At 41.9% G+C, this 14355-nt stretch overlaps 1 protein-coding gene across 8 annotated transcripts in view; it reads right to left on the bottom strand.

Moving 5' to 3' along the window:
- Window positions 1–14355, bottom strand: part of Kat2b (lysine acetyltransferase 2B) — a 104516-nt gene that overhangs the window by 43815 nt on the left and 46346 nt on the right. For all 8 annotated transcript variants that reach the window (XM_039084397.2, XM_063266836.1, XM_063266833.1 and 5 more), the window contains exons 3-5: window positions 7354–7499; window positions 3354–3446; window positions 1305–1486 (exon numbers count right to left, since the gene is read on the bottom strand). In XM_039084397.2, coding sequence (XP_038940325.1) covers window positions 1305–1486; window positions 3354–3446; window positions 7354–7499 — 421 coding nt within the window. The remainder of the gene's footprint in view (window positions 1–1304; window positions 1487–3353; window positions 3447–7353; window positions 7500–14355) is intronic.

The raw sequence follows: 14355 nt of genomic DNA, 5'->3' as shown, positions 1-14355 counted from the left end.
CTCTTACATTAATTCTCTTTCTTCTCCTTCCACTCTATCCCAAACTCCCTCTTAAAGACTGTGGCCTGAAACTCACACTCCTCCTGTCTCTGCTTCCAGAGTCTTGGGATCACAGATGTACACACACACACACACACACACACACACACACGCACGCACGCACACACACGCGCGCCCGCGCACACGCACACGCGCACATGCACACGCACATGCACACACCTCTTCTTTTATTTTATTTTATTTTTAAAGATGTATGTATTTCATGTATGTGAGTACACTGTTGCTATCTTCAGACACACCAGAAGAGGGCATCGGATCCCCATTACAGATGGTTGTGAGCCACCATGTGGTTGCTGGGAATCAAACTCAGAACCTCTAAAAGAGCAGTCAGTGCTCTTAACCGCTGAACCATCTCTCCAGCCCAACACCTCTTCTTTTAATTATTCACTTTTCTTTTTTGTCCATTTTTTTCTTGATGAAACAATCATTTTCCCCAGTAAGAGCCACAAACACAGGATTGGTGGTCCATACGTGTAATCTCAGAATTCATCTGGGCTATACAGTGAATTCAAGGCTACCTGGGCTACACGCACCCTGGCTCAAAGAAGTCCACACCTAGTATCGGTATCATGAAAAGAGATAAAATGGATAGTTCTTCTACTTAAATGAAGATTAATGTAAGTCTTTATATTTTGTATACTGAACATACCAAATTGTTTTCTAATTTATCCTTTATGTCAGTTTATTATGTGACATTGTAACCATTAAAATTAAAACCAAAAAGTTAAATGAAAAAATATAAACTATGTTCTTTTTTTTTTTCCTTTGAGACAGGGCCTTATTATTATATAGCTTTGGTCCAGCTGTATAATATGGAACTTGCTAATGTAATGTGGTCCTGTCAGAGATCTGCTTGCTTCTGCCTCTCAACTGTTGGGATTAAAGGTATGTGCCCCTGGCTCATGTAGATATTTTAAATTACATAGTAGCCACATTGAAGAAATAGAAACTACAAGTTAAATTAACCTCATTTAATTTTATATATCTGAAATACTATCAGAGCTAATAAGAGGGTTCAGTGGGTAGTGGTACTTGCCACCCAACCTGAAGCATGGGCTACATCCCTCTGTATCACACGGTAGAAGGACAGAGCCAATTCCTACAACCTCCATATGCACGGCACGTGGTCTGCGTGAACGGACTCACCATTATAACTGAGCAATGCCCGCTTGCAGAGGCAGAGAGCAAGTTCACGCCTGGAAGGCTGTCTCTGGAGCCAGACTGCAGTACTGGAACTCAGTTACCTTGTATAGTTTTCCTTGTATCCAGAGATGTCATCATTGGGAGACCGTAGTCTCCGCTGAGATGGAGCCTCCAGATGCCAGTAGTTGATGCGGTTCAGAAACATCTTGGCCAGCTCGATTGTTGTCTGCCTCTCCTTTGATGGCAAGTGACTAAACTTGTACTGGACAAAGTTGTTCACACCCTGAAAAGATGGAAAAGCAGCATGTTCGTGAACCTGCGTCACCACACGAACTCTGAACACAACCAGTTACCTCAGTGGTAATTAGCAAAAAAGAAAAAGAAGGGCTGGAGAGATGGCTTGGAAGCTTGGAAGAATTTTTAGGCTCAAAACTAAACATAGCACAGGCCCACAGTGGAACTTGTTATAGCTGCTCCCCGGAGCTCTGTTTAAAGTCAGAGTGTGGGCTGGAGAGATGGCTCAGTGGTTAAGAGCACTGACTGCTCTTCCAGAGGTCCTGAGTTCAATTCCCAGCAACCACATGGTGGCTCACGACCATCAGTAATGGGATCTGATGCCCTCTTCTGGTGTGTCTGAAGACAGCTACGGTGTACTTATATACAATAAATAAATAAATCTTTAAAAAAAAAGAAAAAGAAAACATCTTCCCTTTGCTTCAACAGGATCAATACTGCCTGTGGGAAATCTCCCCTCCGGTCACAGTACAAGACGAAAAGAAAAACTCAGAATTATCATTCTGTTCCCAGGTCAAACTGGAGCATCAAAGAGGAAATTCACATACAAACATGGGAGGGGTCAAAAACCCCTTAAACAAGTAAATGTGCAGAATGAGGCTCTTGGATAAATGTTTCTGGCTGTGAAATTTTTAAAGGTTTGCTATCTTATCTTTCGCTAAACACCACCTTATCTTGAACTCAACACTAAAATGTACACTTTTAATAATGCTCTTGTAGTTTTAGCAAGAATATCAGAGAAAGAAAAAGCATTAAGAAATGTCTACTTTTCCGAGAGAGTTATAGATTGATCTAAATTTTCTACAAAACATACCCATCTCATCACATAAAAGAACAAGAAGTCTAGTTTAGAATCAACAGAAAACATATTCTTAGCCAAGCGGTGGTGACGCATGCCTTTAATCTCAGCACTTGGGAGGCAGAGGCAGGTGGATCTCTGAGTTTGAGGCAAGCCTGATTTGCAAAGAAAGTTCCAGTACAGCCAGGGCTATACAGAGAAACCCTGTCTCAAAAAACCAAAGATGAAGAGGAGGAGGAGAAGGAAGAAAAAAGAAAAGAATTTATTCTTACAGAAAAATCATGTTTTATAATGATGTTCTCTATGACTGAGGTTCTGATCTGTTTAAGCATAGATAAACAAAACTGAATACAGCAAGCCTGAATGCATTCACTTCCTTCTGCTCTTGACTGGATGTGATATGATAAGCTTCCTAGAGTTCCTACCACTGTAACTTCCCTGCTAAGAACGACCGTAATCTTGATTATAAACTAAATAAACACCTTTCTCAGAAACTTTTTTTTTTAAAATCAGGTATTTTATCACAGCAACAGAAACAAAGCTAGAATTAAGAATTAACTTGCACCCCCACTCAGTCCCAAGTTACAATGTTTTCCACATCTTTAATGAATTCCCTCTCCTCAATAGGCTTTTTCAGACAGTGCCAAATAAAAGAACAAAGCCTTCATTTTCAGATATCAAAAGCATGAAAAGACATGTTTTATGAGTTCTTACTAACTACACATTCTACTCATTTCTCCCAACATACAGATTGGAGTCTAAGTGCACAACACTCCTAGAAGACAATGCCAGATTATTCATGAACCTGGGCATACACATGGGACACAGAGTGTCCTAGGTGATCTCTATAGTCTTTGTATGAACGTCTTGGAGCTGGGTGGGGATGGATGCAAGAACTATACAGAACTATGGAAAGAAGCATAAAAGTTCCTCAAGCTAGATTGTAGCTTAATGGTGTATGTTGACTACTGGTTCCAGGTTGGAGCCCAGCAAACAAAAGCTGGCAGGGCCCTCAGCCTTAAATTCATGGAAAAGGAGTTCCTCAAAATATGCTTACCTGTTCAATACTGGGCTTTTCAAATGGTGGCTTCTTCTCCAAGGAGCCTTCAACCATAGGCTTTCCTCTTTGTAAAATTGACTTTCTCAAGAGCTGCAAAAAAATCATTTTTTAAAACAAACTTTAGTTTGAAAGGCTTTTTTTATAGTGTGTTTTTAGTTATGTGGTTCAGGTTTTGGATTTTTTTGAGACAGGGTCTCCTTATGTGGTCCAGGCTGACCTCAAACTCATGGCCCCAAGTTCTTAGCCTCAGGTTCCCAAGTACTAGGACTACAAGTATGTACCATCATATCCAGCACTTAAAATGTACATGTGTGCCCACGTACACACACACACACACACACACACACACACACATACAAATATATCCCATAGTACATCTATTTCTTCCCTCCCAGGCCCCACCCTACATATGCCTAAGCTTGAAGAGAAGCCATCAACTATATTCTACTTAGTCACATATATGTGTATATATATATAAAAGAATTAATACTTAAGTCAAACACTCAAACTCCTAGATACCACAAACTTGCCTTCACGCCTTTGAACATAACTAGACAACCTCTCAATTCTGAGCAGCCTGGACTACCCTGCCCTGCCCCCCACCCCATACTCAACTCCTCCCCCAACTTCCCCTTCTCTCCCATTTTTGCTTGCTAGAGATCCAGAGGCCCAGTGAGACTCACTGATGCTACCACAGGTAGGTAAAGCTCTCCGAGTGTTAACTACTAGAAAAGGCAGAATCCACTCCGCATACATAAGGCCAAGGACAAGAGCACTGGCTCAGGAGCTTGGAAGGAGCATTCTCTACCTCTGTCCTTTCCTATTTCTTCTCCATCTACAGATGCTGGGTGCATGTTCTCAGTGCCCACAAACCAAATACACTGCTTCTAATTCCAGCCCGAGGATCGAAGGCTCCAAAGAAAAGGGTCCAGAAAAGGGAATGTTTCACCACAAAGCACAATACCTTCTAGAGGGTCCCATAAAAGTTATGGGTATGGACAAGTTACTGATCCTTTCAATGTGCTGTGTAAAGATAAACGCCGTGTGTGCTTGCGATGCTAGACTGATCATGAGTCGGCTTGCAGCTCTGCCTAGAATCCCAGACCTCTGAGGTGGAGGCAGAAGGATCAGAGTCCATCTTAAAACAAAACTAAACAGGATTTATCATGGATTTTAAAAACAAGCAATCCCAATTCCTGTGTTTATTTTTAGAGTTAAATAAGATCTTCTTTCCTAGCTCAGCCCCTTGGGAACTCGATTCACCGAATGTTCAGTTTTTAGTTAAATCCAATGAACCAGGAGACAATGAACCTATTTTTTTCAAATATAAAGGGATAGAGCTAGAAACTGGGCATAACGGCTCATGCTACCATCCCTGCACTCGGAGGCTGAGTCAGTGAGGACTGCTACAAACTCAAAGCTAGCCCTTGCTACGTAGTGAGTTTCAGGCTAGCCAAAGCTACACAAAAAGATTCTGTTTCAAACAACAACAAAATGATGGGCCTGAACTACACAGAAAGACCTGGTCTAAGGAAAAAAAGAAAAAAGGAATGGTTGAAAGAGAAGAGAGCACGGGTCATCTTGCATTCTGATTTGAGAAGCTAATATATCTGTCCTGCTGTCTGGAGATGAGGGAGAGCAAAGGCCACAGCGCTCCGACCTGGGCCAATGCTTGCTTGCTTGTTCTACTGGCTGCAAGCCACATGGCCAACGGGACGGAAAGCCTGACAGCACCTTGACCTGCAAAGCAGCAAAAGCTGCTGGGGCACTTGCTCCAAGACAAACACCTGCTGTAGCTCTGCAGTCCTTGTTTTCCCTCAAGGAAGATCTGTCTCCAGCAAAGCACGGACAGCAACAGACTGACTCCGACCCCACAGCCAGGTCCGAGTCGCCGCCCGAGGGGCCTATCCTTCCGATGTCACGTGACTCATTCCCCCACCCACCCCATCCGGCCTGGAATAGTCCAATAGTAACCTAAAACTTTAAAAAATGCATTCTCCTTCTCCGTTCTTAGAAAATGGAAGAAACAAACGAACAAACGACAGTGCCCAGGGAGGGGCGGTTAGTTGGTTTCATAAAGATCTGTATAAACGGCCAGGCACAGGGCAGCAGGAGAACGACTGAAGAAGGAGTTCAGTCAGTTCTGGAAAACACTGAGAGACACCATTGCAAAGACTAATCTAAAAAACAAAAGTGAAGCTGGGTATTGCTGATGGTGGCATACGCCTTTGCTCCCAGAACCTGGGAGGCAGGGCAAGCAGTTCTCTGTGAGTTTGAGGCCAGCCTGGTCTACAGAGTAAGTTCCTGAATAGTCAGGGCTGTTATACAGAGAAACCCTGTCTTGGAAAAAAAAAAAAAAAAGGAAAAGAAAATATAGACACTAGCACATGTTTCTGGCCGTGCCTTCTGTTTTGATGTGTTTCCTAACATCTTGACAAGGATTGTGCAATAGAGGGTTGGCAAAGAACTCAAAAACAGGTTGGGTTTGTGTGTGTGTGTGTGTGTGTGTGTGTGTGTGTGTGTGTGTGTGTGTGTATTTCCTTATAACATTTTTTTCCCCTTATTTTTCTTTGTCTTTTTTTTTTCCTAAGCTGAGTACCAAACCCAGGGCCTTAAGCACTCTACCACTGAGCTAAATCCCCAACCACCTTACAAGATACTTTTTATGTGTATAAATGCTTTGGCTGCATGTATATATCTGCACGTGTGCATACAAAGGCTAGAAGGTAAATCCTGCATGCTGGAGTCCCAGGCAATTGTGAACATGGATGCTGGGAACTGAACTCAGGGCCTCAGAAAGAGTACAAGAGGCTCTTAACCACTGAGCTATCTCTCCAGCCCTCAGGTCTCTTGTTTTACTTGTCCTTCTGACGGCTCCTTTGAGGTTTTGACAAAGTGTCCCCTATTATCACGTTGAACAGCTGTGTGAAGGAAGAAAAGGCAGCCCGGGGACAGTCGGATTTCCCCAGACACTTGGGTTCTTCCATAGGCTGCACCTTAATGGCTTCACTGCTATGCCTGCATGCTGCAGCCTCTCCGCCTGGAAAACCCCCTGTCAGGAATGGCTCTTTGCCCACCACACACTTTAACATTGTCAAACCATTCCTAATTATTCGCTTAACATATCCTTGGCTGACATGTGACTCCATAATGGAAGAACTTTGTCTTGTTACAGCTCTGTCCCTCAAGATACCTCTGTGGCATCTCTGATACGGGCTGTGCTAAACACCTGCTTGGTAGATAGAAAGAAATCTATGAGCACGTGTGACTCAAGATGGCCAATTTTGCAGATGCATATGAAGGCATTTTAGACTCCTGAAGAAGCAGAGCTGCAGGAACAGAGCTAAGTGCCTTCTACCCACAGAATGGCACTGGGATGACAGGGAAAGAAAAGGCTTTGGAAATGCAAAAATCTCACCTCCCGCTAGCTACAGTGGCCCACAACTGAAATGCTAGCACCTAGATTCTAAGACCTAGAAGGTAGAGGCAGGAAAGTCATTTTAAAGCAAGCCTCAGCGACACAGTATGGCCAGCATGGTCTACATAAGACAAGGGGGCTGGAGAGATGGCTCAGTGGTTAAGAGCAACTTGCTATACTTCTAGAGAACTTGAATTCAGTTCCCAACATCTAGGTTGGACATCCAACAGTTCGCAACCCCCTCTAACTCCAGCTCCAAGGGATCCGACAGCCTCTCTGGCCTTTGTAGGCACCCATATCCATGTGCACATATTCCTACACAGACATACACATATTCACATAATTAAAAATAAAGTAAGTCACCTAAACAGTAATAAGAACTCAACATGATGGTGACAACCTGAGTTAATCCCTGAGAACCCAATGTGGGAAAAACGAAAGTGACTCCCACAAGCTGTTCTCTAATCTCCGCATGTGAGCCATGATATATATGAGCACACATGTGTGCATGTGCACGCACACAGGTAACTAATTAAATATAAATCAATCAATCAATTAATTAAAATGTTAGGATCTCACCTTGAACAGGTAGAAATAAACTTGTTTGGTATCTGCATCTTCTTCTTTGTGGACGCAGGTAAAGAGGTACTCCACATCCAACACAATTCCCAGGAGTCTGTTCATTTCTTCCTCTGACACATTCTCCAAGTGGGAAACATGAGCAGCTTAGGGTGAGCCCGAGGGAAGAGGTACAAGAAGTGAAGAGACAGTCACAAACATCATCCACAGTAGAACAGAAGGTTATTGCCTAGCATGATGGCACTAACCCGAAATCCCAACCCTTGGCAGGCTGAGACAGGTGGAATACAGAGCCCAAGCAAGCATGAGCTACAGAGCAAGGTGCCGGATACAAAAACATAAAAGAGTGGGGCCATCAAGATGGGTCAACAGGTTAACATGCTTGTCACACAGCCTGATAACACAAGTTCGATACCCAGGACCCACAGTGCAAGGAAAGAACAGATTCCTAAACACTGTCCTCTGACCTCCTCACATGTGCCATAGCATGTTCACACACACACACACAAGAGTGATAAGTAGCCCAGCATGGTGGCTGACAGTGCACTGGCTCAGTGGGTGACGGTATAAATATCCAAGATTGACACCCTCAGTTCGGTCTCCTTGTCTCACATTATAGAATGAGAGAACCAACTCCAAACAGCTGTCCTCTGCCTCCACAGACACACTGTAGCACACACACACAGGCAGGCTCGCACACGTATACATATGCTTCACAGTAAACAAAAATTACAGAGGTCAAAGCAGTCTTTGTAATCTTAATTGAATAAAGCCAGGGGACACATTTGAATTCACAAGCATCAATACTACATCTCTGCATTATCAAATTCAAAAGGAATTGAGCTGGGCACAGTGGACGCCTGCTATCCCAGCATGCAGAATACTGAGGCAGGAGAACTGAGAGTTTAAGAAGAGCCTGGATTACTGAAAAGACTCTGACTCAAAAGGGTCCTGGATTAGGACAAAGTATAATGGTACATACATATGAAAATGCCATCATGAATTCCATCATCTGCATGCTAAGTAAAAACTAGTTATAGTAAGAAGAGCCTCACTGGTGCTCTTGTGTCTGACGTTAGCTGCTGCTAAGAATGAACTAGCTCTACGTTGCCCAGGTTAGCATACCTGTAACCACACATCATGTGTCACCACGCTGAACTCCCCTGTGTCAGATCAATCACTAAAGATTTCCATGCTGAAATTTTATCTTCTGGTGGGGGGGGGGGGTTGTTTGAGACACTGTCCGACTAAGTACCCCTGGCTAGCCTAGAATTCACTATGTAGACCATGTTGGCTCTAAATTCAGAGAGATCTACCTGCTTCTGCTTCTGCCTGGTGTGTGTGTGTGTGTGTGTGTGTGTGTGTGTGTGTGTGTGTGTGTGTGTGTGTGTGTGTGAGAGAGAGAGAGAGAGAGAGAGAGAGAGAGAGCACTGTTCAGTTTTAGTAGTGAGAAAATGTTTAAAATCCACTCTCTTGGCAGTTTTCAAACATACAATACATAAAGAATCATTTCTTTGACTTTTAAAAGTATTTATTTATTCATTCATTTATTTATTTATTCTTTTGTGTGTATGTTTGCCTGGATATATGTATATACACGATACATCTGCCTGTTACCCAAGGAGTCCAGAAGAGAGGGTCAGATACCCTGGCACTAGTAAACATTTACAAGCTGAGAATTGGACCAGAGTCCTCTAATAGAGCAGACAGTCCTCTGAATGGCTGAGCAATTTCTCCAGCCCCAAGAACCACGTCTTAAAATGCGTGCCTTCTAGGACTGGTGTGGTTTCACAAAACACCAGCCTAGCATGCATGAGTACCTGAATTCAATCCTTAGCAGCTATGTAAACAAAAACAAAAATAGTCTTAAAAAACAAGGAAGCATGACTGCTTACATCAAAAATCTTCCTTAGAGGTTGGGGATTTAGCTCAGTGGTAGAGCACTTGCCTAGCAAGCACAAGGCCCTGGGTTCGGTCCCCAGCTCCGAAAAAAAAAGAAAAAGGAAAAAAAAATCTTTAGAAAAGATTCAGGAGGCTGAATAGACTGCTTAGCAGTTAAAAGGACTGATTGCTTTTCCAGGGCCCAGGTTCGATTCCCAGCACCCACATGAAGGTTCATCGCCAACTGTAACTCTAATTCTAGGGGATGTGATGTCTTCTGGCCTCCACAAGCACCAGACACACATGTGGGGCACAGATAGATAGATAGATAGATAGATAGATAGATAGATAGATAGATAGATAGATAGATAGAGATAAATATAGATATATACACACATATATATAGCAAAATAGCCATACATGTAAAGTAAAAATAAATAAAACTATTTTTTAAGTAATTGGCATTCTTTAGGACTTCATACAACCTGCTTATCAGCAAAGTGTTGCCTTGCAGTTAGAGGGAGCACCCCTGGGTGCTGGCATCAGGGAGGATGCCTGAATGCCTGAGTCCAGAGATAAGCTTAGCATGTTCACTTCTAGCAATCAGCCCCTAAAAACGAGAAGTGTGGCATAAATGTGAACCCCGTCCCCCTCCGAGCCATTGATATGTCTGAACAACTTACAAAAGGAGCAAGGAGAATAAGGTAGATGAGTGATCTTAGGTCTCAGAGAGACGTGGGGTGTTTGAGTAAGGCCATGTCTAGACTTCCCCGGGAACAGTCTGGAGTTTAAGAAAATGCAGGCTCTGGAAGGTGAAAAAGAATGAGTGAACCCTGTGACTGATGGGGAGGAAGGTGAGGACAGAGACAGGCCAGCTGTCATTTCAGAATGACTGTCACATTGTCTTAGGAGTCCAATTGGCCTTGCTGGTGGTACCCTCATGTTTTGGAGATAGGGAGGCTAAAGGCTCCCAAATGACTGACATTTGGAGAAGCTGGGGATGGGAATTAATGAGAGGCACACACATGCATGCAAGAGGCTTAGGCAGGAGAATGATTAGCACAAGGCCAGTCTCAAAAGGCAACAACAACAACAACAGCAACAATGTATTTCTGCAATTTAAATGACAAATATCTTAGCTATTTATCTCCAAAATGAGGTCTGTCCTTGTCCCCCAAAGGCTTCCAACTGACCTCAAGGAAGATCCCATACAGACCTAAGAAAAAGTGACCTAACATTGTTCTACTTCCATGGAGTCTAATTCTGAGCATGTTGTCAAAACTGTATACATACTATACTATATATTACATATGTATACTACATGTGTATATTACATATGTATACTACATACTACATACTATATACCGTATACTACATACTGTATACTACATATGTATACTACATACTACATAGTACATACTGTATACTGCATACTGTATACTGCATACTGTATACTACATATGTATACTACATACTACATAGTACATACTGTATACTACATACTACATAGTACATACTGTATACTACATACTGTATACTGCATACTGTATACTACATACTGTATACTACATACTACATACTGTATACTACATATGTATACTACATACTACATACTGTATACTACATATGTATACTACATACTATATACTGTATACTACATACTGTATATTGCATACTGTATACTGCATACTACATACTGTATACTACACACTGTATACTACATACTGTATACTACATATGTATACCACATACTGTATACCACATACTGTATACCACATACTGTATATCACACACTGTATACTACATATGTATACTACATACTGTATACTACACACTGTATACTACATATGTATACTACATACTGTATACTACATATTGTATATTACATAATGTATACTACATATGTATACCACCTATTGTATACCACATACTGTATATCACATACTATATACTACATACTGTATACTGCATACTGTATACTACATATGTATACTACATACTGTAGTAAAATGAACGAATGTCATTTTTTTATTTTTTTTTCTTGGAGACAGGCTTTACCTGTGTAGCCCTGACTATATTGGAACTGGCTCTCTATACCAGGCTGGAATTGAACTGACAGAGATCCACCTGCCTCTGCTTCCTGAATGCTGGAATTGAAGGTCTGTATTCCATGCCCCAATCATTTATTTACTTATTTATCTTTTGGGGAAGACACCATCTCACTATGTAATTCAGGCTGGCCTGGAGCTTGATATGAAGACAAGGTTGGCATCAAACTCACAGAAATCTGCTTGTCTCTGACTCCCAAGTGCTGGGATTAAAAGCGTATACCACCACAGAGCCTTGGAACAGTAATTTTTCTGTCTATAAACATTTGTAATTTGACATCGATGCAAACTATGTACAGCCGTAGAAATAATGGAGATATAATTAGTTCCTTTTCCAGAGTGTTTTTTAATTTATTTTCAAGTCTTACGATGTAGCCCCGACTGTGCTAGAACTTCCTTTGTAGACTGGGCTGGCCTACCAGCCTCAAACTTATGGCAACTCTCCTGCCTCTGTCTCCCAACTGCAGGAATTACAAGCATGCACCTTAATGCCCAGGTTTTGGGGTTGGTTTTTGCCTTTTTTTCCCCCCTTGGCAATGTCTCCCTATGCACTTCATTGCCCTGGCTGGTTTTAACCCTATAGTCCTGCCAAGTCTCAGCCCCTGCTGGATCTGGCTAGGGTGCGCTACTTTAAGATGTGGTGAGTGCTTCCTGTCCCTGAGAGTCTCATCAGTACTGTAGTCATAATGTGGGAGGGTCTCCTGGCCCTCGCCACTCCCCTTAATGGACGTGTTGTCATAACAGACCACGCTTACAACAGTAATGACTGATGGTGCTCTGTTGCACTAATGGAATGCCTTAGGTGTTGGCCATTACTTTCCATGGATCCTGTACTCTCTAGTACTGCCGACTCCTCTGCCTTCGTTCTGACGTTGCCAGTCTTTGCCCACTGCCTTAAAGGAATTCAGGTAAAATGGTCTGTCATATGCTGTGCAGAGCCTTACAGAGTTTTTAAGGACCTGTGTTTGACTGAATGGATTTGGTAGTATAGAATTTTTAAATTTGGAGGCTGGAGAGATGGCTCTGTGGTTGAGTCCTGGCTGCTCTTCCAGAGGATCTGAGTTCAGTTCCTAGCCAACATGGCAGCTCACAACTGTTTGTTATTATAGTCTGGGTGGGTGGAGTGGTATTCTGACACCTTCTTCTGGTCTCCGTGGCCACTCCAGGCATACACATACATGCATTCAAGTAAAAAAAAAAAAAAATCATGTGATTAAATAAGTGAATAATGTTTTACTTAATGTTTTTATTTTGATTATTTGGGAATTTCATGCCATACAACCCAATGACAATCAGTTCCCAGTTCCCGAGGTTCATTTCCAGATTTTTGTGACCTACTCCCAAAAAATTAATTAATTAATTAAATTAAATTAAAAATTCTTGTTTAGGGCTGAAGAGATGGCTCAGTGGTTAAGAGCACTATCTTCTCTTCCAGAGGTCCTGAGTTCAATTCCCAGCAACCACATGGTGGCTCATAACCATCTATAATGAGATCTGGTGCCGTCTTCTGGCCTGCAGGCATACATGCAGGCAGAACACTATATACATAATAAATAAATAAATATTTTTAAAAAATTCTTGTTTAGAATATGAACTCTATAGTTTGGCATTTCTTTGGCTCTGCCAACTGTATGTCCTAAAAGAACAAAGAAGTGATAGAAAGGAATCTCCCTGAGCACTTTGCTCTTTGGAGAAAGGTTTTTCTGTAGAGCTAAATAGTGGAGCTTGCTATAGAAACCTGGCTGGCTACAAACTCACATAGGTCCTTCTGCCTCTGCCTCCCCAATGCTAGACTAAAAGCAAGTGTGACTGCCCTAGCACTTTAGTGAGGATGTCTCCAAAATTTTAAACAAGCCTCTGAAAAATGTCAGCATCGCTTTTTTAAAAGGGTAAGAAATTATTTCAAACTAAAGAAAACTAAGAATACAGGACAACTACTTATATGTACAAATGTTTAAAGAAGAGGAAAATAGGCTATGAAGGACATTTTTTTGGGTTACCTAAGAAAATTAGGCACGCACACATACTAATATTAACCTTACTGCAATTGTGAACTAAGCAGAAATTAATTACATAAGGATATTGTCCTAATTAAGGTTCCTATTGCCATGATAAACCAGACCAAAAGCAAGATGGGGAAGAAAGGGTTAATTTTAGTTTATTCTCCCACATGTAAAGACCACAATTAAAGGAAGTATGGACAGAAACTCAAGCACGGTGGGAACCTGGAGGTGGAACCTGAGTGTATGTGTGTGTGAGTGTGTGTGTGTGTGTGAGTGTATGTGTGTGAGTGTGTGTGTGAGTGTGTGTGTATGTGTGTGTATGTGTGTGAGTGTGTGTGTGTATGTGTGTATGTGTGTATGTGTGTGTATGTGAGTGTGTGTGTGAGTGTGTGTGTGTGAGTGTGTGTGTGTGTGTGTGTAAATGTTACAAACAAGTAAAAGGACGTGTGGATTAGTCTTCACCACTGTTCTCGTGACTCTAACGTGACTTTAATTTTATCTTTATAAGACAGGGTTTCTCTGTGTAGCCCTGGCTGACCTAGAACTCTCTCTCTGTCATCCAGTCTGGCCTTCAACTCAGATATCCAACTGGATCTGTCTCTGGAGTACAAGGATTAAGGTGTGTGCAACCACTTCCTGGATATGATTTTAAGAATTTAAAGTTTAAATATTTAGAGCAATGAAGAGATGATTCAGCAGTTAAGAGCACTTGATGCTCAGGTAGAGGACCAAGATTCAGTTCCGAGCATCTACATCATGGCCCACAACCATCTAAACCCTAGCTCCAGGGGATCTGATGCAGCCTTCACACCTCCTTAGGTACCACACACATATGGTACACATACAATTAAACTATATAAAACTTTAAAGTTATTTCCAGTTGGGTGTGATAGCACAAACCTTTAATTCCATCATGAAAGAGGTAGAGGCAGGAGACCTCTGTGAGTTCATGGTCAACCTAAGCTACACAGGAAGATCCTTTCTCAAAAATAAAAAAAATAAAGTTATTT

This window comes from Rattus norvegicus, chromosome 9 (genome assembly GCF_036323735.1).
Source record: "Rattus norvegicus strain BN/NHsdMcwi chromosome 9, GRCr8, whole genome shotgun sequence".
NCBI lineage: Eukaryota > Metazoa > Chordata > Mammalia > Rodentia > Muridae > Rattus > Rattus norvegicus.
This window is presented reverse-complemented; position numbering and strand designations above follow the sequence as displayed.